Genomic DNA, 27356 nt, shown 5'->3' with positions numbered 1-27356 from the left:
ATTTACACAGAAAGAACATAAGATTTTTGATAATGTTTGAAGGACTGGTTTCTTCAGGGCTTACAGGATCTTCTGATCATCATTCATATCTCCCAAACTATATCTTTTTTTTTTTGAAGAGTGGACTGTCACACTACAGAGAAAGAGATAACTTAGATGAATCAAGAGCATAATAAAATGTTTGAGGATTAAAAGGTGTTAACAGGAGCACTGTTGTACCTGTCTGAATGTGAGTGGCTTATCAACCCATGATTGTTTTGTGATTACCATGGAAGTCAATAACCATGCTTGGTTTGTAGTAAAACAAGTAGAGTACTAACGTTACGGCACGTTTTACATTGCTTGGTTGTTTATTTGTTTTCGACAATAGCTTAACTAAGATAATAAAACATAATAGATATCAAATATAATATCTACCTATTTGACTGTTTTCTCCTTCATTATCCATCGTAGGTATGCTTTTATTTTTCCTTCAATATCCATTTGAGTTGTTCCTGGGATTGGAAATGCCTGCGAGAAAAAAAAAAAATGCATTATGCGCATAATCGGTGACCTTTTTCTCTTTCTTTTTTTTTCTCTCGAAAGAGGACGTTTTACCAAGACCTTCAGAAACGGCCATTTTACGTCGTGTTAATGAAACCCTGGAATTTAGTGAATGCCCGTTTGACGCGGCCTGTCTGTCTCCACAGAGCCGCTGTTTCGTGGATCATCGCAGGGTGAAGGTCGTGGCGGGATCGGGGGGCAGCGGGGCCTCCAGCTTCCACAGCGAGCCCCGGAAAGAGTGGGGTGGTCCAGACGGGGGAGACGGTGGTGCTGGAGGAGACATCATCATCAAAGGTAATGCATTACACCATGGATCTTAAATAAAGGCATGAAGTTAGCTTGACATTGGACATTCGATATTCGCAAATTTAGGGACAGTCTCTAAAGTTACATGCGATATTTCTATACTGTTTTCCAACTTCATTTGAGGAGAATCACTTGCAGTCATAAAAAGCAAGTGTAAATTTTTCATTTAGGAGTCAACTATAATGCAAAGCTTTTACATTTTTGATATTAATCAAAATAAACTATAAATCTTATGTAAAAATTTCTATTTTTCACTACCGAATGGGCTCAAATGCAAAATATGCCACAATTTAAAGGGCCCTATTATGCTCTTTTACAAGGTCTTGATTTTGTTTTATAACAGGCTCTCACACTAGGTTGTAGGGATCGACTGATATATCGGCCAGCCGATATATCGGGCCAATTTTTGAGGTTTTTACGTGTATCGGCATCGGCCAAGACGTGGCTGCTGCGTTCGCCGATAGTTTTTTCCCGGTATTATTTACAGACAGGCGTCCACAGGCAGCTCTGTGTTGCTGGAGATGCTGCAGTTCACACTGCCCCTCCCCCACAGAGTGCTGGAAGCCTGCTCTGGTAAGTTTTAAACTTTCAAAGCATCGTTTAACTGTTTGACTTAGCTGAAATATTGTGGAAACACGTTGCTCTATATGTGCGTGCAACTATACAGTTAAGAAAGTATGTGGGTCAAAATGGAAAACACGAATGCCGAATGCCTGTCTATAAAACTGCTTGACATTGTATTTAGGTAGCTGCAAATAGCTAAGTTGTAGGCTATCCGTATGCATACGGCAGCTGTTACGAACACTGGTCATAGGATTAAATAATGCAGAGTGGCTGACGTTGTTCTGTGATTCTGTGGTATTTGTAGGAGTTTTATTCAGTGACCACCTGACTGAGGTTTGGACACGTGCTCATAAAAGAAGCGACGCGCATGCGTTGCAGCGCGCTCGTTTGTCCAGCGCTTATGCCGTGGCGTGGTGAGATGAAAACAGCTCAACTTTTCAGAATGCTGCAAGCCAACGCAGGTCATGTGACAAAAAACAACTGACCTTTCCATGATAACATCCAAAGCTTGGCCGAACAGCTGATCATAGCAGGAGAGGGCGGGATTTTATTTCTCGTCTCCATAAATATATGTTTTTAACATAATGTAGTAGTAAAGGGCTAAAAATCGTTTTGCTGATACTTACTCGTAATTGTGGAGAGCGCAGTTCATGGTTGCATAGCAACGACAGATGCTACGGGAGCGCAAGCACTTGTGAAAAGGAGAAAGCATTTTTAGACGCGATATGTGAACGGCCACAAATTCATAATAAACTGAAAATCTATTTGTTTTAAAATCGTTTTTGTTTTGTTTATTTTACATTTATTACAACACCTCTCTTCAGTCTGGCATGAACTGCTCAAATAGGTCCTGCATTAAATGAAGGCCGCCTTCTGAAATGCGAAATGTGTTGCGATTGGATAGCTGGGACAGTGTGTGTTTCACACTGATCTCTAGATCTCAGCATCTTCACTAATTACTAGGGCTGTGTATTGCGAAGAATCTGGCAATACGATAAGTATCACGATATAGGGGTTGCGGTACAATATGTTGCAATACATTGCAATACTGTAAGCAAGGTGATATATTAATAATAATAATAATAATTCCTTACATTTATATAGCGCCTATATATTGGGATATTTATTATTTTAAGGATAGTATATATTGTAAGGAAAGCTGTCATTAAGAACCCCCTCTGGCTATGGCTACGGAACAGAGCCGGCGGCAGCGCCACAGTGGACGCCCGGTGGACGTTACCATAAAAGCCCAAATGATGGCACACATCAGGTTTGTACACCGAAACATGAACTGGGACATTTATTTCACCCTCCATTACTAGCAGCGAATTACATTAACACTAACATTAGTGGCGTGCTCTAATGATAGTATTTCCTGTCACTCAGGATTTGTTCAGAGATGAAGACATCTAGTGGTCGGGAAATAAACTCAAAACAAAACAACTGCCATGAATCTTGTATGATTTCATTATTATTATTTTAATATTGATATTCTGTTTTTGAGAACAGATACAGTGAAACCAGTTTGCCCTTATATCTGTCATATAAAAGAGAATTAACAGGTTTAGATGTTAATGTTTTGTTGGGTCAGGTTAACAGGTTAACTGTCATTTTGCATTATTGACACTGTTTTCCTAATGAATGTTGTTCAGTTGCTTTGACGAAATGTACTTTGTTTTAAGCGCTATATAAATAAAGGTGACTTGACTGACTTGACTTGAAAGCCTGGTAATTTGCATATGTAACTGGATCAGAAGTTGATATACAAACTAAGAATTCTTAGAACACTAATATGTTGCATAGGTATCAACATATAATGTACACTTAGTTCATCAGAAGATGAATTCATAGATATTAAACATGGAAAGATTACATATGGGTAAATTACATGAATGAGTAGTTCTTTCACAAGGCTGCATAAAACTGGATACAAGACAAAAAGACAATATACAAGAACAGTAACAACATACACAATGACCTGAAGTATATATGTGTTCATTCAAAGAAAGATTTTTCTATGAATAAATTAAAGAGTCCATTTTTATAGCAGTATGTTTCAGAGAGAACTTAGGAGGAAGATCCTTTCCACATTCTTTTAGGCTGTAAACGTGATATGGTCTGGCTGAGGTGTTGTGGTTGCCATGGTAACCAGGGGTCTGTAGTTATTTGCAAACATCCTGGCACCTAGTATGTTTATTTGCTGAGGGGGGTCTCTGACATTTGTTGATCTAATGAATAATTGATTTGTTAAATGTGGAGAAAAGTACCTTATGACTAGTGTTGGGAATCGTTAGAAATTTTTAGATTCCGGTTCCATTAAAATCATTAAAGAACTATTAAAAAATAGTGGCAATTCAATTCAAGTTTATTTGTATAGCGCTTTTTACAATACAAATCGTTACAAAGCAACTTTACAGAAAATTATGTTTCTACAATATTTAGTAGTAGCTAGTAGTTTGTGCACGTTTAACAGGATTTTAGAAAAAATAACAAATAATAATAATAATACAGGACGTAGTCAGCTAGACAATGAACTATCAACATTATTAATTAATAGTTATTATATGATGCAGTCACACATGTAGCAATAATTGTTAGTTCTGTTTGTTGATTCAAGGTTAGCATCATCTGGTGTCCTCTGAGGGTCAGCATCATCTCTTCTCAGGTGTTCTGGATCCAGACTGGAGCTTGTGTAAATCCTAGTTACCACGGGCGTGGCAAAACATAGAAACAAAATAGAGACATCATTAGCATAGCTGCTGATCCAACAAAGTAAAATTAGTTTAACCCAAGCTAAAGAATAAAAATGCACATTTGATCAGATGCAACTACACTCACAATTTAAAAGATACATTATTCGTATGCTTGGCGAAAGAGATTTGTTTTTAATCTAGATTTAAACAGAGAGAGTGTGTCTGAACCCCGAACATTATCAGGAAGGCTATTCCAGAGTTTGGGAGCCAAATGTGAGAAAGCTCTACCTCCTTTAGTGGACTTTGCTATCCTAGGAACTACCAAAAGTCCAGCGTTTTGTGACCTTAGGGTGCATGATGGGTTGTAGCGTGGTAGAAGGCTAGTTAGGTGCGCAGGAGCTAAACCATTTAGGGCCTTATAGGTAAGTAATGATAATTTGTAACTGATACGGAACTTAATAGGTAGCCAGTGCAGAGACTGTAAAATTGGGGTAATATGATCATATTTTCTTGACCTGGTAAGGACTCTAGCTGCTGCATTTTGGACGACCTGTAGCTTGTTTATTGATGAAGCAGGACAACCACCTAGAAGTGCATTACAATAGTCCAGTCTAGAGGTCATGAAAGCATGAACTAGCTTTTCTGCATCAGAAACAGATAACATGTTTCGTAGCTTGGCAATGTTTCTAAGATGGAAGAATGCAGTTTTTGTAACATTGGAAATATGATTTTCAAAAGACAAATTGCGGTCTAATATAACACCCAGATTTCTGACTGTAGAAGAAGTAACAGTACATCCGTCTAGTTGCAGATTGTAATCTACAAGATTCTGTGTGGTGTTTTTTGGTCCAATAAGTAATATCAGAATCTGTCTTATCCGAATTTAATTGGAGAAAATTATTTGTCATCCAATCTTTTACATTTTTAACACACTCTGTTAGCTTAGATAATTGGGAAGTTTCATCTGGTCTCGTTGAGATATATAGCTGAGTATCATCAGCATAACAGTGGAAGCTAATTCCGTATTTTCTAATAATATTACCAAGGGGCAACATGTATATTGAAAATAGAAGGGGACCTAGGACGGATCCTTGTGGCACTCCATATTTTACTGATGATAAATGAGATGACACCCCATTTAAGTAAACAAAATGGTAGCGATCGGACAGGTAGGATCTAAACCATCTTAGAGCCTGCCCTTGAATACCTGTATAATTTTGTAATCGATCTATGAGTATGTCATGATCTATGGTGTCGAACGCAGCACTAAGATCAAGTAAGACTAGAAATGAGATGCAGCCTTGATCTGACGCAAGAAGTAGGTCATTTGTAATTTTAACAAGTGCAGTTTCTGTGCTATGGTGGGGCCTGAAACCTGACTGAAATTCTTCATACAGATCATTTTTATGCAGGAAGGTGCTCAATTGAGCAGACACAACTTTTTCTAAAATTTTAGACATAAATGGAAGATTTGAAATAGGCCTATAATTTGCCAGTACACTAGGATCTAGTTTTGGTTTCTTAATAAGAGGCTTGATAACCGCCAGCTTGAATGGTTTTGGGACGTGACCTAAAGATAACGACGAGTTAATGATATTGAGAAGCAGTTCTTCGGCTACAGGTAACAGCTCTTTTAGTAATTTAGTGGGTACAGGATCTAATAAACATGTTGTTGGTTTAGATACAGTGATAAGTTTATTTAGCTCTTCCTGTCCTATATTTGTAAAGCAAGGAAAAATGTACCTGTAAATGAAAATGTAAGGAAAAATGTACAATATTCAACTACTCAATGCTCGATACTGTTTATTACTTACTGTCAACTTAATTAACAGGTTGCAAATGTGAAAATGCAACATTCAGTAGGTGGCCATACAAAAATGATGGTTGTACCGCCGCGCGTATCGCCACCAAATAAATAAATTGCAGCCGCATTTAAATGCAGGTGTGTATAATATTCCTAAATATCAGTGCAAGATTTGCGGCGGGCATGATGCTGCATTTTATTCTTATTTGTCTACATATTTTATCTTTATTACAAATCCTGTTTGGTTTTATTTTGGATAATTGCATGTAAAAAAAAAAATTATAATGCATATGCAAAGTGTGAATTATTATTCATATTCAAGTGTTTGTGCGAAAATTAATAATGCGCATGCAAGACAGAACATGCATCAACTGAATTTTTCCCTGAAAATTAAATAACTGAAAATTGGGGTGTCTCACATACATGAAAAATATATATACAGAAAGCCTGAAATGTCTTTTAAATGAATCAATTCAAAACAAAAGCATTATGTAATCTGTTAAGGTTGCATTTCTCTTTAAAGGCGGAGAGAGTTAATGTGGAGAGAGTCAGCACTGTGAATTTCATCTTGCAGCAGACAAGAAAACATTTGTTTATTAATAAATAATTAAATAAATAAAATGTCTCCTTTTTCACAATTATTAGGATACTTCTGCCTGTGCTTTGTGGCAAACTTAATGCATGTGCTTGAGTGTGGAATATATTAAGGCTCATTATAGATGTAAATTTAATATAAACCTGCGATTAATTGAATAATGCAACGAATAAAGACAAATGAACGACTAGTAAGTAGAAAAATCTTACCTGGGAGGCAGATCTATTAAATACCCTCTCTAGACATCTCTGTTAAAATTTTTAAAGCATTTTATATGTGTTTGCATAAATTCTTCTTTCAGAACAGTCTGTAATGGAGAGATGCCTAAACATTGTTTTATCCCTCTGAAACACAAAAACGAAAATTGAAATAAAAATTCTAGCAAGGCAGGAAAACATTCAGTCTTCTTGAAGGAAGACGTATTTCATTGAGCTTATGCTGTAAATAGAGAGTCAAATAAATAAATAAAATAAAAAACCTTGGTGTAGGCTATTCTTAAACTTGGATCTCATTATATTGAAGTACAAATCCAAACACCAGAAGCAGCCTACACCCTCTAAGTGTTCTTTAATTGAAAAGTATGCATTTTATTTATTCACAGGCTATATGGTTGAAATATTGTAGTTCCATTGTCCCATTGTTTAAAAAAATGCATCACAGAAATGTTTGAAAGACCTTCAGTTGTTATGTTTTAAAATACCATTGCCATTTGTAATTTCACGGTATTTTCACCTCCTAAATTACTACCCCAAATTCTATAATGGTAAAATGTATTCAGGCCGATGGCATTTTTTTAATGACATTTTATTTTAAGAATAATTGTAGCCTACACAAATAGATGAATCAAAATAAATCTGATAACTTTTTTGACTGCAAACATAAAGTAAAATAGGCTTTGTATTTCACACGTGCTTTAGTATCGCTGAAAAAAAAAATCAGAATGAGCAAAAATATGCCATAGTGGACCGCTGTTGCGCCAAATGGCTTGGTGAATGGCTGCTGTTTCCAATGAATATGTGCGCGTGAGGACCCAGCATGATCAAAGTCACATTCACAATTTTTGGTCACACAGTAAAGGCATTATTCAAAACTGTGTTAGCAGTTTGAAAAATCAAGAATAATAAAAGAGTAATAAGAATTATGTAAATGCTGGACCATACTCATTTCGCTCTGCAAATGGAACCTGATGTTTTTTTTTTTTTTTTTTATAACCAAGAATGAACCGAAATTAAAACATTTAGCTTTTAATGCATATGTATAAGGTGCAATGCGTGTCATTGGAATCAATGTGCTTAGTATTTAAAGAGGCAGGGCGGGACGCAAATCTTGTGGGAGCGGGCGGTTTTACCTTTGCTGCGGGCGGGAGTGGGCGGTCAGAACATTTTGCGGGATACCTGCGGGGAAAGGTGGTGTGTAGTAGAAATGGAGTCAACACAAGAAGTTGAGAATAAAATTAAAGCTGCTGTTAACTTGACAGGCAGAGCAAGTCAAGTCAGACATCTGTAAACAATTCTCATTTGTCACCGGAAAAAATGGGAAAGAGCGATTTTTATTTATTTATTTTTATTTTTTATTTTTTGTCCTCTCAATTCACACGTTTTATTTTGAGCATTCCCGCATCTAGTGCGCAGTGTGTATGGGCGGATCTTGGAAGAAAGACGCAGAAATCTGGGACCGCTGTCAGTCAGCAATATACTTTTCCTTCATAGTAATATGGAGTAAGCAAAGCAATAAGGCCCAGTGATCTAATTCATTTAAGTAGTCTACGACTAGACTCTGCTTATTATTATTATTATTATTAACTACATTCATCTTCAGGAATTACTTGTAGCATTTTATCATTAATAGTACATAAAACAATTTATTTCCGCAGGGCGGACAGTGTTAATCGTTTATTGACTAAGTAAAATTATTTCTTTGGCCACGAAAAATTATTTTACTACTAATACATTGCTCCCAGAGCATGTAACGAAACCGGAACGTTAAAGTGACCTCGTCCTGTGAGCAGCGAACACGGACAACCAAGTGTGAATACATATGGATGTTTATTAAACTACACTACAGGGGAACATAGAACATCTGACTAAACACAAACATACACACATTAAACATAGATAGATGGAGTGAGAAAGAGAGCGAGAGAAAGAGAGCGTGCAGCAGGGGGACTTTTGACTTTTAAAAATCTTTTAATCAAACAACTAGTTTAAATACAATATTTGCACCACACAAAATAAATAAATAAATTAAATAGTAATAATGATAATAATTCACAATTTTACCAATTAAACCATAACTCTCCAAAAACATCTCTCACCACAAGAGCATTTTTCACACTCCACCTTGCATCAAAAAATCCATATTATTTGTTAATTTACAATTGGCATATTCTACAGCAACCCTGTACTTTACTAATGATTTAAAAATTCCAACCAGATAAATATTTTCCCCCTCATTTTTACATGTGTAGGATTTCATTGCCAACTTTTGCCTGCCCTAATAGAAAGTTAGCCACAGTGCACTGTGCTTTCCATTCCTTCTTGTATTTCAAGCCCAAAATAAACAGATTTTTTGTAAAAAAATTCCAGTGAATATTTTTCCCAACCGTTCAAACAAAGGAATTAATCTAAAACAATCAGAAAAAAATCTGGTATGTACAGCATTTCCATTGTTCATATTTGTATGTGTACAACTGTAGCAAATACAGTCTTTATAAGCTTTCCATTGAAAAACAGCAATCTGTCATCGATGCTTGAGGCTTAGATCTTTATAATGATACATAGTTTGTCAAGATTAAATTTGTCCCGTTTCATTTAATCTATTCGTAAACACTGACACGTGCGAGTTTAGGGGCGTTCAGGACGCCTGCGTCGGGGTGCAGGCTAACCGGTTAAAAACATATTAACTACTGTACTTGAAATCGATGAGTTTATTTTAAAAAGAGAATTAAAGAATAATGGTTCCAAAACACCATCATTTTCACTCTCCTTTCTGACCTCCTTCAACAATTGCCAAGCTCTAAACACAGACTCATAAAACTTTAAAAGACAACATCTTACTCTTGAGACAAAAGATTTTTCAATTAAGAACAACTGCTTATCTATTCCGATTCCTCCTATATCTTGTAGAATAGACAAGCTATATGCAATCCATGGAATCTTATCTGAGCAGTATAGCAATTTCTATAATGTTTGAAGTCTCATTGTTTTAACTCTTGCGTTTAAATCTATGAGTCCTTGTCCTCCTTCAGTCACTGGGAGATATAAAACCCCAGGAGGAAGCATATGAAAACCATCCCAGAAAAAATTGACAACTTTTTTGAATTGTAACAAGTAGCTCTTCAGGAGGATCCAAAACTGTAAACCGGTGCCACAACATTGAGGCTGCCAAGTTATTGACAATTAAACATCTCCCTCTATAAGATAACTTTGGAAGGATCCACTTTTGTACTCTACCTGTAACTTTATCAGCTAGACCTTCCCAATTCTTTTTCATGTAAAGGTCAGTTCCCAGATATACCCCAAGAACCTTAAAACCATCCTTAATCCATTTACATTGTTGTGGAAGCTGAGGAGGGTCTATATTTTCCATTCTCCTAGTAGCAGAGATGTACACTTAACCAGTTAATTTTAGCAGATGTTGCTTTTTGAAATATTTCCAGGCTAGAAATCAAAGCAGATATAGCATCGGTGTTTCTGATACATAGTTACATCGTCTGCATATGCTGTGAGTTTTACAGGTGGAATTTCTGGAAACCTAGGAACAACAAGCACATGCAATCGTTTCCTTAAAATTGAAAGAGAAAAGGTTCAATAGAAATTGAGTACAAAAGTCCGGAAAGAGGGCATCCTTGCCGTATACCTCTAGTTACTGCAAAAGGTCTAGTCAGGCACCCATTAATTCTCAGCATACTAGATGTTTCACCAGGGGCGGCGTTAGGGGTGGGCTAAGGGGGCTGGAGCCCCCAATGTTTTCAGTAAAGCCCCGAATGTTTTTATTACCACCATGCCATCAATGAGTTTTCATGCCCAATAAAGTAATTTATATTAGAATTTAAATAAATAAATATCTCTCGACTCTCACGTCTACAGTGTCTGTCAATTTACGCGTTGTCATTCACACCCGACGAAAACCGCCCACTGAGTCTAGTGCTTCTGACTGACATGGAAACTAGCCAACCATCGATGAGCGTTTGTACAATCCAGCCAATGAAATGAGATCTTTTGGAGCCAGGAGGTTTGTTGGCGTGTAGTAGCCTATTTTACTAGATCAATTTATTTGAAAATTAAAATGGATATTTAAAAAAAAAGAAAAAAAAAAAAAGGAAGTAAAACACCCCCAGCCAACACTTGAACGCCAAGATACAACAGCTTCAGGTATCTGTAACTTTTAATCATAGTATTATATATTTTTCTCGGTTTAAAATTGTGTCTGATTTAACGTTACTTTTTGAACATCTAACAGTTAACGGTTGCGCAGCACAGTCTTTACGACACACAGAGCGGTTATAATGTTTGCTTAGCACGGTCTGTGGCAGACTTTTCTGTCAGGGCAACAATTCAATAAACAAGATAATAAAAAAAAGACATATTTCGCAAAGGAAATGGTTCCAAACAAAGCATGTTGTTGTGCTCTGCAGCAACACACAGCTGTGTTTACTGAATAAGTTTGCTTGAGTAACTTTTAGCGTACTTTTTTTCTGAATAAATCATCCGTTTCAAATGAATCGATTGATTAAATGACTGACCGACTCACTCATTAAGGCAGTGGCAGGCCGCCACCTAGTGGCAAAGTACCATTCTAATTTTTTTTATAATTTCATATTTCTGTATTCCAAATTTAATAATTGATACATTTGCCTCATAAGATTAATTATGCAATTTGTAAGTGCTGTGTAAGTGCTCTTTCAAAAATATAAGTGTATAGAGCCCTGCGTTTATAATTATACTAGGCTTTAAGTGCACATAAACACAGAGATAAAGTCCTCTGACCGGTATATCTTTGTAGAGTAAGAGTATGTCAGTGCACTGCTTAATGTTTGCTTCTTATCCCTGTTCTACCAGGACGAGTGTAGCCAGTAAGGCTTGACTGGAAAAGAAAAGAAAACCGAGACCGAGACAAAAAAAAAGTGAGATAGACACAACATCAGCATATGTGTCAGGATACAAGGGATAAACTTTAGATAAAATGTTTTACATTTGTTTTTTGTTTTTATTGTTTTTGTATATTTTAAACAAGGTAAATCTTTCTGATTTATTAAAATAAAAAGTCACATACATGGATTTTTCTGGGCTAAGCCCCGGATCTCCACTCACCCTAGAACCACCCCTGTGTTTCACTATATAATAATTTAACACAGGAGATAAATGTTGGACCAAAGCCAAAAGCCTTCAACATCTTTAGTAAATCTAAATGATCCACTCTGTCAAAAGCTTTCTCTTGATCAAGAGATAAGAGTCCAATATCAACTTGATGTGTTTTGGCAACTGTAATAATGTCTCTTAACAGGAATAGGTTGTCGAAAATTGTTCTTTTGGGGATACAGTATGACTGATCCTCATGAATTATAGTTGCCATACATTTCTTCAACCTATTGGTTATGGCTTTTGAGAGTATTTTAAAATCAGTACACAGTAATGAAACAGGATGCCAATTCTTCAAGTATCCAAGATCTCCTTTTTTGGGTATTAAAGTCAGCACCACTCTTCGACAGCTCAAGGGTAGAACACCTTGGTTAAAGGACTCCAGAAAAACATGATACAAGTCTTGTCCAAGCACATTGCAAAAACCTTTATCGAACTCGCAGACAGACCATCCAGTCCAGGTGATTTGCCACTGTTCAGCTCCAGCACAGCACTTGACAGCTCAGAAAAAGTTAGAAATCCCTCCAGCTCCTCCTCCTCAGTCGTTGACAACTGTGAAAGACCTTGAAGAAGTTCTTCAACTGCTGCTTCCTCACAGTGTTCACTGATAGAGATTCTCATAAAAAGAAATAGCAGAAGCTATAATTTCTCACTGGTCAGTAGTTTCACTGCCATTAGAAAGTTTCAGCTTATGGAAAAATTTCCGCTCTTTTGGCTTTCTCTCTGGTCCAAAAAAAGGCAGTTGTAGCATACATTTCATTTTGCTTTAAATATCTTGTTCTCACAAGAGTTTCCTTCTGTTCATCCAATAGCTCCTTCAAAAGGCTTTTATTTGCTTTAATGATGTCAGCTGACAATAATCTGCCTCCTTCGTTAATGTAGCTTTGCTGAAGAATTTCTTGCTCCAAAATCTTCATTTTCAAATTTTCTGTATTATTTGCAGTGTATTGTTGACAAAGGTTTTTTTATCTGCACCTTTCCGAGGTCCCACCACTGATTTAAAGATGTATAACTAAATCTCTCTTCCCTCCAAGATATCAAAAGAGTGCACAAAGATGTGATCATGCAGTAATCTGCTATTAAAGTGCCAGTGTGTCTGGTTTAGATGACAGAACAGACATAGAAATAAAATGGTGATCTGACATAAATGTTGGTGAAATCAACTGCCAAAAAAATCTTCCTTTACTACACTTTTCAACATAAAAATGATCCAGTCTCGCAGCAGAGACCTTATTAGAATTCATTTTCAAACAAGTGTACTGTTAAATATGAGGGTAAGCACAATGCAGAAAAATTTCAGAAAAACAACCATTGCTTTATTCATTCTAGAAGCAGATATGATTTTTTTTTGTGCACCTATTTCTCTGCCAATTGCAACCGCAACGTTCTCAATCGACACTGATGCGTCTGCCGGCATGCACTTGCACGCATGCCACGCGGACAAACAGGAAAAACCATCAGAGTTTGAGCCCATCTCTATCAGCTAAGCTGACAGAAGTCAGGGCCCCATCAGTCCTTGGTTAATATAGAAGTCTCCACAAGGGTTTATGCCCAATGTAAACTAAGAGGGCTGGAGAAATGGTCAATTTCCACATAAAAAATTAAGTTTTACCATGAGGGTGTGGTGTTACAAAATTTGAAAGGTGTTTCCAGATCCTAATAGAATTGGTCATAACCGGGCCAAATTTATATTTATCTTTTTTTTTTCTGTTCCACCAAATAAAATATCTTGGAGCCTATGTGGTTTAACCTTGTCAGCTTTGATTACTCTCCAAGAAACTTTAGATTGGAATCACCAATAATATAATAAAAAATTTGGAACAGCCAATCCTCCTGAAAGTATAGGATGCTGCAGTGACAAGTTTTATTTTGGGTCATTTACCATTCCAGATAAACTGGGAAATTGTGGAACTGATCTCCTTAAAGTAACCTGGAAAGTTTAGCTTTAAGTCAAGGTAACAAATTGGCGGAGATCTTTGAGTATCACTCTTGATTTTGACTAACATATTATTTAAATAGTTTCTGGCAATTTTATGAATGTCTTTATATATGGTAATACCCAACTAGATGAAAGAATATTTAATAAGAATGAATGAGGGGATAGGAGAGTTAATTTTAAAACTGTAAATTGACTTTATAGCAGATTTGGTCCAGTTCTTCCTGTACCCCGATAAACTAAGGTCAAATTCCTTGATTATATTGGTTATTGACATATCTAAAGTATCTAAATATAAAATAATGTCATCAGCGTACAACGAAACAATATGGTTATGGTCATGAATCTTAATCGGTGGAATGTCAGATTTCCTAATTGCTTGTGCTAGTGGTTCAAGGAATGAACAAAATAAAGTGGAGAGTGGACATCTCTGCCTCGTTTCACACTGTAAAGGGAACGAGGGGAGATAATATTACCAGTTAAGACTAGGTCTGGGAATCGATTCCAAAAAGAATCGATTCCGAGGTGTTGGGAATCGATAGTCGATTCCAAAGATTCCATGAAGGGGAATAGACTCCTCATTCTGAGTCTTTTTCAGTTCAACAAAGCTTGTCTATGGGAGTCTCTCAAACGGAAGGCTACATCCGACAAAGGCTGCACACATTTAAATTCACGAAAATAAACAGAAAGAAGAATTTTAGGATGTAGCCTTCCGTTTCAGAAGCACAATTTACCAAAGCCATAATTACAACAGTTGTGAGAAAATATTTTCAATTAAAAATTATTTTATGGTGGAACTGGCTTGTCCACAATTTTGAGCGCTGCATGACAGAATAGATAATGACATAATTGAGGTTCTTGTTCTTATTACCATCTAAAATAAAATTTATAAAACATTTGTATCAGCCAATGATATTTATAAAAGAACATGTCACGAGCATAGATCAGTGGCCGGGAGCACATCTAATTGACAGATAAACCATGAGCTCTATCAGTCATTAATGTTCTGTTTATTTTTGTTTCAGTGTATCAGTGCAGTCATCATGGTGAGATTAGATTCCTTTAAGTGGTAGAGTGTCTTAATCATAGAAATGTTATGTTCACCAAAACCAAAACATTGCACACTACCCACATATAATTCCACTCTAGCCTGTCAAAGGCTTTTTCTGTGTCAAGTGAAAAGACCACAGAAGGGCTCGGAGGAGTCTGCAAAATCAAGTACATGAAACCGTCAACGCATATTATTTGATGCGTGACACCCCTTTTATAAAACCGGTTTGGTCCACTTTGACTAAGCTATGAATTACTTTCTCTATGCGAGAGGCAAGAGTTTTAGCATAAACTTTTAGATTGCATGGGATGAGTGATACTGGTCTGTAGTTAGAGCAATCTAAAGGATCTTTACCATTTTTAAGAAGCAGTGATATCAAAGATGTTTTTTGGTCTCTATGAAATGTACCATGCTCAATTGTGAAATTAAATGAATCAAGCATGAGAGTCCCTACCACATCCCATATTTCTAAATCTAATTCAGGAGGAAGGTCATCTAGGCCTGGTGATTTGCCCTTCTGAAGGCTTTTTAGTGTTTCATGGAGCTCCTCTAGGGCTGTGCGATATGGGGAAATGTATATTTTTATTTATTTTTTTGACAGATATTGCTATTGCGATTTGATTTGTGGTTTAAAATTTGCAAAGTCAAGCTAGAGCTCAAATTGTCAAATGTCATCAATAATGTGCGGCACAGTACAACTATCATTACCCTGCTAAAAAAGAAAAGAAAAAAAAAGCAGAAATTCTTAGTTTCCATTAAACCATTACAATTCTTTTTTGTTTTTGGCATTATTCCAATAGGAATTACTGTTGTTCTGTTTGTTGCTATCTATCATATATTACATCTCAACAATATAATCCATCAAATAGACACCCTTATAGTTTACATTAAAACCAATACAGTTCCCATTATAAGCCTGAAATCCATTCGATTTTCAATTGTGTTTTGGGAGGGGTTCTGGTCGTGTACAAAAATGGCTAGTTTATTCATATTTTCCATTTAGTTTAACAAATAGAAAATGAGATTTTGAGGTTTACAAATCGGTTTATGGGTTCAATATTTCATAGGCACTAGTGGTTGGTGCTGAAACGCTCCTTTCATCTGATTGGTCAAATCAGGGCTGGGCGATATACAAAAAAAAAATTATATCTCGATATTGTCAAAATTTGTACGATATTCGATATATATCTCGATATGTTTGCATTTGCATTTAAATAATAAAAAATAAAACATGATTTTCTTTTGCCCATTAAAAAAAAACTATTTAGATGAAACAGCTAATTTAAGCAGTTAAAAAATCTAGACCAAGAGATCACTTACTGCTTTTTATTAAATGAATACATGTAGGCCTATTTGTAACTGAAGCAGTGCAAATTAAGTAACAGTTACAGAAAGTGCATTCTGTCAACTTTTTAGTGCATGCAATTCACAATTTAAACTATGCAACTGGGATAAGTATTTTATTTTAATTTTTTAACAAGTTTTTAAGCTAAGAACACAAGTCTGTCAACTGTCTGTGGTTTTTTTAGAGAAGCTCTGTGGCATGAAACTATGTTCCTACTGACACTAAAAACCCTCTTAGATGGGGAGCTAGTTGCTGAAGCACATAGCTATTTCTTATATATAAATATATATAAATGAATACCAAAGACTTTTGCATTCTCTCTGTCTATATTATGGAAACTGGTAAACATATCAGTGAAATTCCCCAATAGTAATTCCAAATGGCCATAGCCTATGTTTCTCTATTCAAACATCAGCGGTCGAGTAAGTGCATTTATTTTGCGATCACAAATGCAAATAATACAGTTGAGATCTCACGACAGAACACAGACCGGCTGAACGACGCTTTCATTAGATCGCTCAATTCCAGCTTGTTCGTGTTTTCAGATTATCGTCAGCGGCTCTTCCGCAATGAGGAGTGAGCACGTGCGCATGGTTGCCAGATTGTTTAAAATAAGCAAACACCGGGAAGAAAATGTATCCTTGTAACAGTGGAGCTCTGATTCGGAGATTTAAACTTTTGTTATCTGGCAACCGCTATCATTACAGCTCTCGTAGTAGAGGGGCGTAGAGCAGCCAGCAGTTACAGGTTCCTTTTTTGGACATTCGGCGCGTTCTTTTGGGAAAGTATGCTTGAATTTGAAATATTCGATATTCCCGATATATTCAAATTGTACATCGTCATCAAAATTATTCCGATATTATCGCTAATATTCGATATATCGCCCAGCCCTAGGTCGAATTGCTCCGCCTTCAGTATGGCCCTTTCATTCTTTCAGGCAGAATAAGAGTCAGTATGAGTGCGACACACTGTAATGCCTGAAACCACCACTCACTGTTAATTAACATAATATTTGAATCAGATGTTGCTGGGCACATAATTCGTGCTCCTGCAACTTGCAAGTGACCCCTTTAAATTATTTCTAGGTTATAGTATTGTATGAATATTGAATATTGATAACTAGTAGGGATGTGCATTTCAAGCAAAAGTAATAATTGATAATCGCTGGGTATTATTCGATTAGTAGTTGATAATCGCCCCCCTCCCCCGCGCATGCACCCACTATTCATGCTTTCAATCTGTATGATAACAAACTGTTTAATATATTAGAATATATTCAACAAATAACAAATAATTTTAATGCAGCTAGCTCGTAATCATGACTTACCTGGGAAACAGGAAGTTTCTCGCTCAGCACAGTGGAGTGCATGGTTCTGTTAACTTTGTGGTTCATTATTTTGAGTCGTTTGGGACGAGGTGACACAGCAAATCCTCTCACAACATATTACTTCATAAATCTATTGCGTTTGCCGCTCAGAAATGTTCATGTAATCATGCTGCGTGTCAGTAGTTCCTGCTCCAGAACAGTTAGAGCTCACACTGCACCCTAATTAAACTGAACCATGCTCTGGCCCAGCTCTTCCAATCAACCGCTTCCGAGTGCGGCACGAAGCGATCACAGTCAACCGAACCGGGCTTTGGGGGTAAGACGCGCTCGGGCACGGTTCACATCCTTAGAAAATAATCGCACAGCCTAATCGATAATCAGTCATTAAATCGACTAAACGAATATTCGAAAATCGTGACCCATACCAATTAGTTCTGCCTCCTTGGTTAAAAGTGAAGTGGAAATAAAAATCAATAATAGACTGAACAGTTCCATGATATGTCTGTAACATTTAACTTAATTAACAAGTGTGAACTGCTCGTCCGTGACGCGGTATTCGCTCCGTGTAGGGCAGAGAGTATTGAGAAGCAGGCTGTGTGTGCGGTCTTCTGAACTGGGAATGGTGAACATGCAATAAGGGATGCTCTTGATATGCATTGTGACGCAGCTCTTGCAAATTATCTTTTTTTTGTTGTCTGTCTTTACGAAGCTTAAGTTACATAACATTTTTCTTTAGGTTTAATTTGCCTAACTATTGATCTGACCCTGTAGACGCCATAATCACACTCTCTCTTTCCTTTTTTCCCTTTTTTTTTTTTTGGCTAGAGCAGAGATGATTGGGGATAATGGAGGTGCGCTCATTCTTTTGGTTAGTAAGGCTTCCACTCAAGACTGGCAGTCATGCATATGCTCTGGAACAGAGTAATATCAAGTCTACAACGCAGGCTTTTGCAATTAGCAAATCGCAACTTCTCAAATCGCGATTTCAATTCAATTTAGATTAGTGCTGTAACGACTCGTTGACGTCATCGATTACGTCGACTACAAAAATATGTCGACGTGCTTGAAATGCGTCGATGCGTCACACGGTTTACATCTCGCGTAATGGCATACTGGGAATGGAGAAAGTTGCATTCTATCACAAAAACAGAGACCATTGTTATCAAAAGTATGGGAATACTTCAAACAGAGGCCAAATAAAATGGCCATTTGTTCCTTTTGAAAAACCGATATGGTGTACCACGGCAGCACAACTGCGATGCACGAGCACCTCAGAGGAAAACATCCTGGAGCTCTCCGGTGTTACGGTTTAACTGGTTTAACACAGAAGATTCTGTGATTCTAAAAGCACAAACTGATGTGATATTATTAAGTGTCTAATAAACGCAGACTTGCTCATTGCATGATTCTGATATTCTTGTAAAGATTACAAGTTATTGGTATGATCACCCGTAGCGGCTGAAGTAAAGATGAAATAAAAAATAAAGTCTGTGTTGGCGCAGGTTTCGAACACGCGTTAGGGTTCGTTCACATATTGCGCCTAAAAACGTGTGGAAAACGCTAGTTTGGAAAACGCTAGTTAACTGCTCGGGCAGTTGCGCCCCTGGGGCGTCTGCCGTTGCTAAGCAACCATGACATGCTCTCTCCATGAAGACGCGGAAATTTCAGCAAAGGATAAATTTGCAGCACAAAAAATCGCTTGCAGTAGCTCTGTTACTAAATGTATTTCAAAATGGCAATCCATATACAGCTATGATCAGCAGTTCCTTCATCATAGCTGATCTTTCAACGTTGTTACGGGAAAGGATGAACCTATTTGGTTAGTTCTTGACACATGACCCGCGGTGCGCTTGCGGCATTCAGAAAAGTTGAGATGTTTTTATCTCGATGCGGTGCGGACGCACCTGTTTTTGTGTGCGCGTCGCTTCCATTATGAGCGCGCATACCGCGCGCCTACATTGGAAATAACTAACTTGAGCGCGCAAAAGACGCGATATGTGAACGGCCCCTTAAAAGACAGCGCGGCGCAAGACAACAGTCACAGACCACCGAGCTACCCTGAATCAGCTCCAGATCTCTGGAAACCATGCTAAACCATAGCAGAACCCTGACTTCATTTTATGGTTTGTGATACTAAAGAACATTTCATGACGTCTCAGACAACTGTACATTTATGACTACTGTGGTTTAATTATAAGCGCTATCGTAAATATATTTACCATAGTAAAATAATTTTCTTTGCCTCTTTATTTTTGTATACTGTAAAAACTTCAACCACATTGGTTGAAAATGAATAAAGGTTGAAATATTATATTAGAAATCGTACTTATATCTTTTGTAAAGTTATCCAAAGGATTCATTAGCTAATCAAAAAAGAATCGCTTTTGATGGGTATTTGGCAATAACGAAATTAAGATAAAGGCTCTGCCGGATTTTTGCTTTGCAAGCTGACATTTAATAATAAAAGAAAAATGTCAACATTATCGTAAATACTCTGTCCACATTATGCATTTAAGAGTCAATGATTTAGTTAACATTTGAAAAACCTTTACTCACAGAGATTAGGCTAGGTCTACATGTTTTTGTGGAGGAAAATGATTGAATCCACTGTAGATGGCTTCAGCATGTTCCTGCGCTCACTGATTATTCACTCATTATAAACATGGTCAAAACTTTTCCACACCTCAGACTTTGCTTTAGTTGCTGGTGCAACCAAAACGTAATTGCCAGAGGCTAACCTCCGTTACACCTACTCCATCCTACATCCATTTTCGCATCTTTCTCACGCTAATTGAAACTCATCACATGACCGCTCTTTTACCTCTCAAACCGGAGCGCAAGCCCGAGCCCGCATAAAATTATATAAATTACGCCTGAACCTGTCGGGTCCCATCGGGCTCTGGCAAAGATCTTCAGCTCTAAAGCATGGTTTGATGCAGACAATAGCCAGGTTTCCATCCAACTCATTTGTATTTAGGGATGTCAGTATTTGATAATTTCCATGATTGATCGTCGTCTAAATTAACGATCAATTAATAACAGTGTTTCCTTTAGGATTTTTTTTAGCAGTGGGGGCAGGTCTGTCCAACCCCCAACAGCCCCCCCCCCTCGCTGCAACACAAACAAGTATATTTATTCACACATGTTGAGGCAGATTTTCAGTTGCGATTGAACTGTAACCTTAAACAACCAAAACCTTAAGTACAAGTTGGCAGCGAGATGATCGGTTCACTGAGGCTAGGGATCTGTCACGTGACACGTCACATTTACACCAAAACTGTATTTATTGTTTGAATTTTGTAATAAAATTGACTGATTCTGAGAGTTGAGACTTTGTTTATATATCATAAGTAACCTGCTCTGTATTGTCTGTCGGTCTTCACTTTGCTTCGCGATTTTTCTGTGCATGAGAAAATGGATGTGTGGCATGATAGCATGTGAAAAGTGTCAATTGTGTAAGTTGGCAGCCCTGACTTAATTCAAATTAGCAAGAACTATGACTAATACAATAACAGGCTTAAATGAACAACATAAGTTATACGTCTACCGTTCTCAAGGACGTGTACACCGATCTCAAGTTATTTATTCTCCAGAACGCTGCAGTCTCTTTTTTTCTCTCTTTCTCTCCCGTCGAGTGGAACCTTGCTTCGCAAAGAGAGTGCTCGCGCTCGCTCTCTCTTGTTCTTTTAAACATGCGCCCAGCTGTCACAAGCGCAGCAGTTTATCTACATTACACACCGGTCAAATAAGACTTTGGCGGGACAAAAATTCGCTTTGGCGGCCGCCAAAAAAAATCTTCGATCGGGTCAGTCGCACAAGTGCGCCTAAATATCTTTTCATGGTCGCACACAGACATATTTTAGGCGCAAATGCGAGTGAAATGGTCGCACTGTAGAGCCCTAACGTTACCGTGGCGGCAAAAATTTTGCCGTGGCGGGCCGCCATTAACTAATCAACATAGAGGAAACACTGAATAACCTTAATGCTGCAAAATGCGTCTGCAGCAGAATTATTATTATGTGCAAAAGCCACTTGGAAAAAAAGCTTTCTCACCTGAATTTAAGGGGTTTTAGTCTGAATAAAATGCTAGTAGCAGGACTGTAAAATGAATAGATCTGATTACTGATTATGATCATTTGATAAAATGAAGAGAGAGCCCCATACGTTTGAGATCATTTTACTTTGTTGACTGTTTACCGTGAAGGAGACCGCTAAATGCGCCTCTTTAAATGGTTTCGTGGTGCTCATTGTTGTATTTTAAAACGCAATTGCAATGTTTTCAAATGACACTATAGTATTAAAAATAAAATGATCTCAAACGTAACCGTGGCGCTTGTGGCTGTACTGCGCAGTCAGTGAACCACTTTTTTCACATCAAACATTTTATGCAAGTATTATGACCAGTACTTGAAATTCGATTTAGAATTTTTGCGTTCCGCTAGGCCTATTTGTTTTAAAGAATCCGGCAGTTACAGTGCATTAGATCGTGACAGTGCATGCGTGCCTGCATACGAGGACGAGCGAGCGCTGGTTTAGCCAGATGTATTTGGAGGTTATTGCTCACGTCTCGTTCTGCACATATCCAAATGTTTCCATATTCGCAATGTATCTGAATGTTAAACTATAAAAAAAAATTTTTTTTATGTAAACTAGACTGAAAAGATCATCCTCTTCACATGAGCAAAAAAGTCCTTGGCATAACAGCAGAGTGGACCGGTATACTACGGTCTATTTAAACTGACCAGTGGAACCTAGTATATGTTTGTTGGACTGTACATGATTTTAATAATGAACAGACTGCGATGAAAGTTTGTAATTAGAATGCACTTCAGATGTTTGGTGTCATTTATACCAAACACAAATGTTGCTGGTTGCTAGTGTGTTTGCAGCACTACTATTATTTATTTTTTTATATATTTTATTTTTTAGTTTTTTTAGTATATTTTACTTTTTCAGTTTAATTGATTTTTATTTATAAAATTGTATTCATTTTATTTAAATGTATATTTAAGTTTACATTTATGTTCCAACAAACTTGAAAAATTCTGCTTGATAAATGCTCAAACTTTTATGTAAATGATTGACTTATAAATGAAAAAAAAAAAAAATATATATATATATATATTACCTGTCATTATACTTGGTCAGTTTATTGATTTGTTTGGATAACTTTGGATAATTTTTTTATTTTAATACCGTGCAGTGCACAAAAAGATTCGAGAGATGGTTCAAGTCAGACATATGTTTCATGTTATTAAAGAACATATAATTTTATAACACTATCCTAACCGTTATGACAGTAAGTCTGGTCTCTTAAACAACATCGTAATGGTATTCTCCATAATCAATCTCTTACCTTCATGAACACATTTTTAAAATATTATATATATATATATATATATATATATACTATTTATTTTTTTAAAGCATTTTTTATTTCTCAACATTGTGCAGTAAAAATTACATTTATTAAAGGTTCACTTTCTAATCCATGAAGACGACATGAATGTAAAAAATGTCTCTTAGCAAAAAATAAAGACCTTTTAAGAAGAAATTGAAATTACAGTTATAACCATGAGATGGGAGCAGAGGATTAGTCATTGGCCACAGCTGCCTTTTCAGTTTTCTTTTTTTTTTTCACGTCTTTTTGATTTATTGAAACATATTATAACAAATGTAGTACTTTATCGTACTGAAGAATAGCAAGTGCAGGAAGTAACAAAGTAACTTGTCTTAACTTGTTTAAATAAATAAGGCCAGACAATTATTTAAATTCCTATATAGTTAAATACAGATTAAATTAGTTATCAAATAAATAATGCATTGAATATTTCTAAATGTTAAGATTTCTTCTCTGCAGTGGACCGGCAGGTAAAATCACTGTCCTCTGTGTCAGCGGTGTATCGTGGAAAAGATGGAGGAGCAGGAAGCAGCAAAAACTGCTTTGGACGCAATGCCAGCCCCACCTACATCTCAGTGAGTTCCCTTTACAGTCAACACTGTCCTTGAAAACACAGTCCTGGCTGAATAGCAGCTGGGTTATGAAGTCACTTGTACCGTGTCATGCTTTGATTGCAGGTTCCTGTCGGCACGCTTGTCAAAGAGGAGGGCAGGACGCTGGCAGACCTTGCGCAGCACGGCCAGCTGTATGCGGTTGCATTCGGGGGTTCCGGGGGGAAGGGGAACCGCTTCTTCCTGTCCAATGAGAACAGAGCGCCCCTGACAGCCACGCCGGGAGAGAAGGGCCAGGAGCGTGTGGTTCAGCTGGAGCTGCACACCATGGCCCACGCTGCACTGGTCAGTACTGATCCCAGCAGTCCAAAATCACTCACTTTCATGTCCTTCCAAACCTGGATGCATTTAATGTCTCTGTGGAACACACAGGAAGATTTTTTTTAACAAATGTATGGACCAACATTTGGAGCACACTGACATCGGATAAAAATAAAGCAAAAAACTAATACTCAAAGTATCCTCAATGTTGCACAAAAAAAGAAACGTTTTGCATGAAGAATTTTTCATTTTTGAGTGGACTATCCCTTTGTGGAGTTGAGAAATCCTGTGGTATGATAAATGTTCTTTTAATGTAACATCTAACTATTATTCTAACAATGGAACAAGTAAAATTGGAAAGGAAGCTGACATGACCTTAAAACACCAACCATCTGCAAAATATTTCATATAACGGATGTTTTCATATACTACAGGTAAGGCTGGGCGATATGGCCTGAAAAAAATCCCTCATATATCCCCTATATATGTATGTGTGTGTATATATATATATATATATATACATATATACACATACATACATACATACAGTACAGACCAAAAGTTTGGAAACATTACTATTTTTAATGTTTTTGAAAGAAGTTTCTTCTGCTCATCAAGCCTGCATTTATTTGATCAAAAATACAGAAAAAAATGGTGAGATATTATTACAATTTAAAATAATTGTTTTTAAATTTATTATACTTTAAATTATCATTTATTTCTGTGATGCAAAGCTGAATTTTTAGGATAATTATCACATGATCCTTTAGAAATCATGCTAATATGATGATTCATGATCAAAGTTGGAAACAGTTCTGCTGATTAATATTTTTTCAGAACATGTGATACTTTTTTAGGATACTTTGATGAATAAAAAGTAAAAAAAAAAAAAATAAATAAATAAAAAAAAATAAGATGTTTTTAAAATATAAATATTTTGTAATAACAATATACACCACTAGTCAGTAATTTGGGGTCAGTAATTTTTTTTTTCTTCTTTTTAAATAAAATCAACACTTTTATTCAGCAAGGATGTGTTAAAGGAGAACTCCGGGCAATTTTTAAGTTAATCTTGATCGTTAAACCTTTGTGAGTACTGTCTATAGAAAAAAAAACGAAGTTCTTGTAAGTTCTTGTATTTTCGCATTCTGTTGCCACAATTCGGAACGGCACAAACGCGAACCATTTCTTCTTCACTTGTGAGCAACACCGATCATCACTCGTCACACACTATGCTCCTCCCACCTGCGCGCTGCTATTTACCTTTTTCCAGCTACAAGTGAGTTCCCACGGGACTTCAGCGCGAGACTACAGCTAGCCGTCTTAAAACACTATTTAGGTGAATTTAAACAATGGCTAGGTTGCTAAATGCATCTTGTTGTCATGTAAGGGCCCTGTTCATGTTGGACAGACATTTTAATTGCATTTTGTGTCTGTTAAGAGGCACAAATACACTCTTTATCGTATATGCCCCCATAACTGCCGTTTTAGCTGAGTGGGAGCTCTGGGCATTAGCTGTAATATCTCCGTGTTGCAAGCTCCGATCCGGTTGGTTTTTTTTTTTTCTATAGACAGTACTCACAAAGGTTTAACAATCAAGATTAACTTAAAAATTGCCCGGAGTTCTCCTTTAAATTGATAAAAAGTGATTCTTAGAATATATATTATTAGAATTTTTTTTTATTTTGAATAAATGCAGTTTTTTTAACCTTTTATTCATCAAATATATGAGACAGCAGAACTGTTTCAACACTCATAATGAATCAGAATATTAGAATGATTTCTAAATGATCATGTGATAGACTGATGTTACATGTGACACTGAAGCTGGAGGAATGATGCTGAAAATTCAGCTTTGCATCACAGGAATAAATTATTTTTTTTAAAGTATATTCAAATAGAAAACTATTATTTTAAGTTGTTATAATATTTCACAATATTACTGTTTTTTTCTGTATTTTTGATCAAATAAATGCAGGCTTGATGAGCAGAAGAAACTTCTTTCAAAAACATTAAAAATAGTAATGTTTCCACACTTTTGGTCTGTACTGTATATATATTATATAATTATATATATATATAATATATATATAATTATATATATAATATATTATATATATTAAAAGGAAGAGCCAAGGTAGGATCCAAATGCAACCAGTGGAACATTTAATATCACAAAAGGTAAACCAAATCCCGAAACATAGAATCAAACACAGAGAGAACCAGGAAACAGACACAACTTATTAAAGACAATGACTGACAGCCGATTAACTCAAACACTGGGCTATTTATACAAAGGGAAGCTAACAGGGATGACAAGGTAACAAGAAACACCTGTAAAAGCAATCAAGACTACCAGTGAAACAATAGGACTAGTTGACTACAAATGACACTCTAGACAGGAAGTAACAAGTCCGAACACAAGACGGGAACATGAGCCAGTTTATGACATCTCCTTTATATATCTTCAAGAAATAGTGTGTCAGTTAAAGCCGTCTAGCTCCTCTATTGATGCTATTCCACCATATTTCTTCAAACAAGTTTTTGACGCTTTGGGTCCTTATTTTGTGACCATGATAAATCAATGTTTGGGAAGTAGTATTGTACCTGATGCATTTATCCCTTGCTTAAGAGGCCGAACTTGGACCCTTCTGTTTTTGCCAACTATAGACCCATTTCAAAGATCTTAGAAAAAATAGTTCTGCAAAAACTACAAAGCTTTCTGAATAAAAATAAGATCTTTTGAAGTTTTCAATCAGGTTTTAGAAAACACCACTCGACTGAGGCCGCACTTCTGAAGGTTTTAAATGATATTTTATTAACTGGTGACTCTGAGGGTCATGCTGTGCTAGTGCTCCTAGACTTGAGTACTGGTTTTGACACTGTGGGCCATGCAATCCTGCTTGCTCCTTTGGAAGACTGTGTAGGCATAAAAGGAAGTGCTCTTGAATGGTTTACAGTAGGTGGCCATCCAAAACGTTGGTTCTACCGCCGCGGCGTCTGCAAAGTGCTTTAATCACAAGTTTTCAAACAATTGCATCAAAGCACATTTTTGTAAATAGACGTGCAGCTTTGCCTCACTGATTTGTTACATTTGAGGGCTGCAGTCGGAGAAAATGAAAGAAAATATTTAATATTCACAGATGAAAGTTAAGTCCTTATGAAGTTATGTGCATTTCTTAGAACGAATTAAAGCAGGATACATATCAAGCCTATGAGCCTGTGCTTATATTTTCTTTACACCATATTTTAGATCTGACACATTTAATAGGTGTGCAGTATTATTTATATAATATGAATTATGTGTTATATTATTCAAAAGAAATTGGGGTTTTCTTTGCATCGGAGCATTAAAAGTGGTAGCCTATTTTAGTAAGCTAGGCTTGCGTGTATTATAAATGTATTTTCTTTATTTTAGTAAAACGTGAGGCACTGTATAATTTCGCTTCCATTACTTAGGCCTAATTAAAACAAGAAACAAATAAATTAAACCTGCACGATTTAACTAAATCATTGAAACTCTTAAGAATGGACTGATTAATAAAACGTCTTCACGTAT

The 27356-nt window shown here is 36.6% G+C and overlaps 1 protein-coding gene across 1 annotated transcript in view; it reads left to right on the top strand.

The window, feature by feature from the left end:
• Positions 1-27356, top strand: part of mtg2 (mitochondrial ribosome-associated GTPase 2) — a 47136-nt gene that overhangs the window by 6973 nt on the left and 12807 nt on the right. Inside the window, exons 2-4 of the mRNA XM_059540231.1 lie at positions 690-837; positions 23385-23500; positions 23603-23821. Coding sequence (XP_059396214.1) covers positions 690-837; positions 23385-23500; positions 23603-23821 — 483 coding nt within the window. The remainder of the gene's footprint in view (positions 1-689; positions 838-23384; positions 23501-23602; positions 23822-27356) is intronic.

Source organism: Carassius carassius, chromosome 46 (assembly GCF_963082965.1).
Source record: "Carassius carassius chromosome 46, fCarCar2.1, whole genome shotgun sequence".
In the NCBI taxonomy this organism is placed as follows: domain Eukaryota; kingdom Metazoa; phylum Chordata; class Actinopteri; order Cypriniformes; family Cyprinidae; genus Carassius; species Carassius carassius.
Note: the sequence above shows the minus strand (reverse complement) of the source record. Positions and strands in the feature narration are given on the sequence as shown.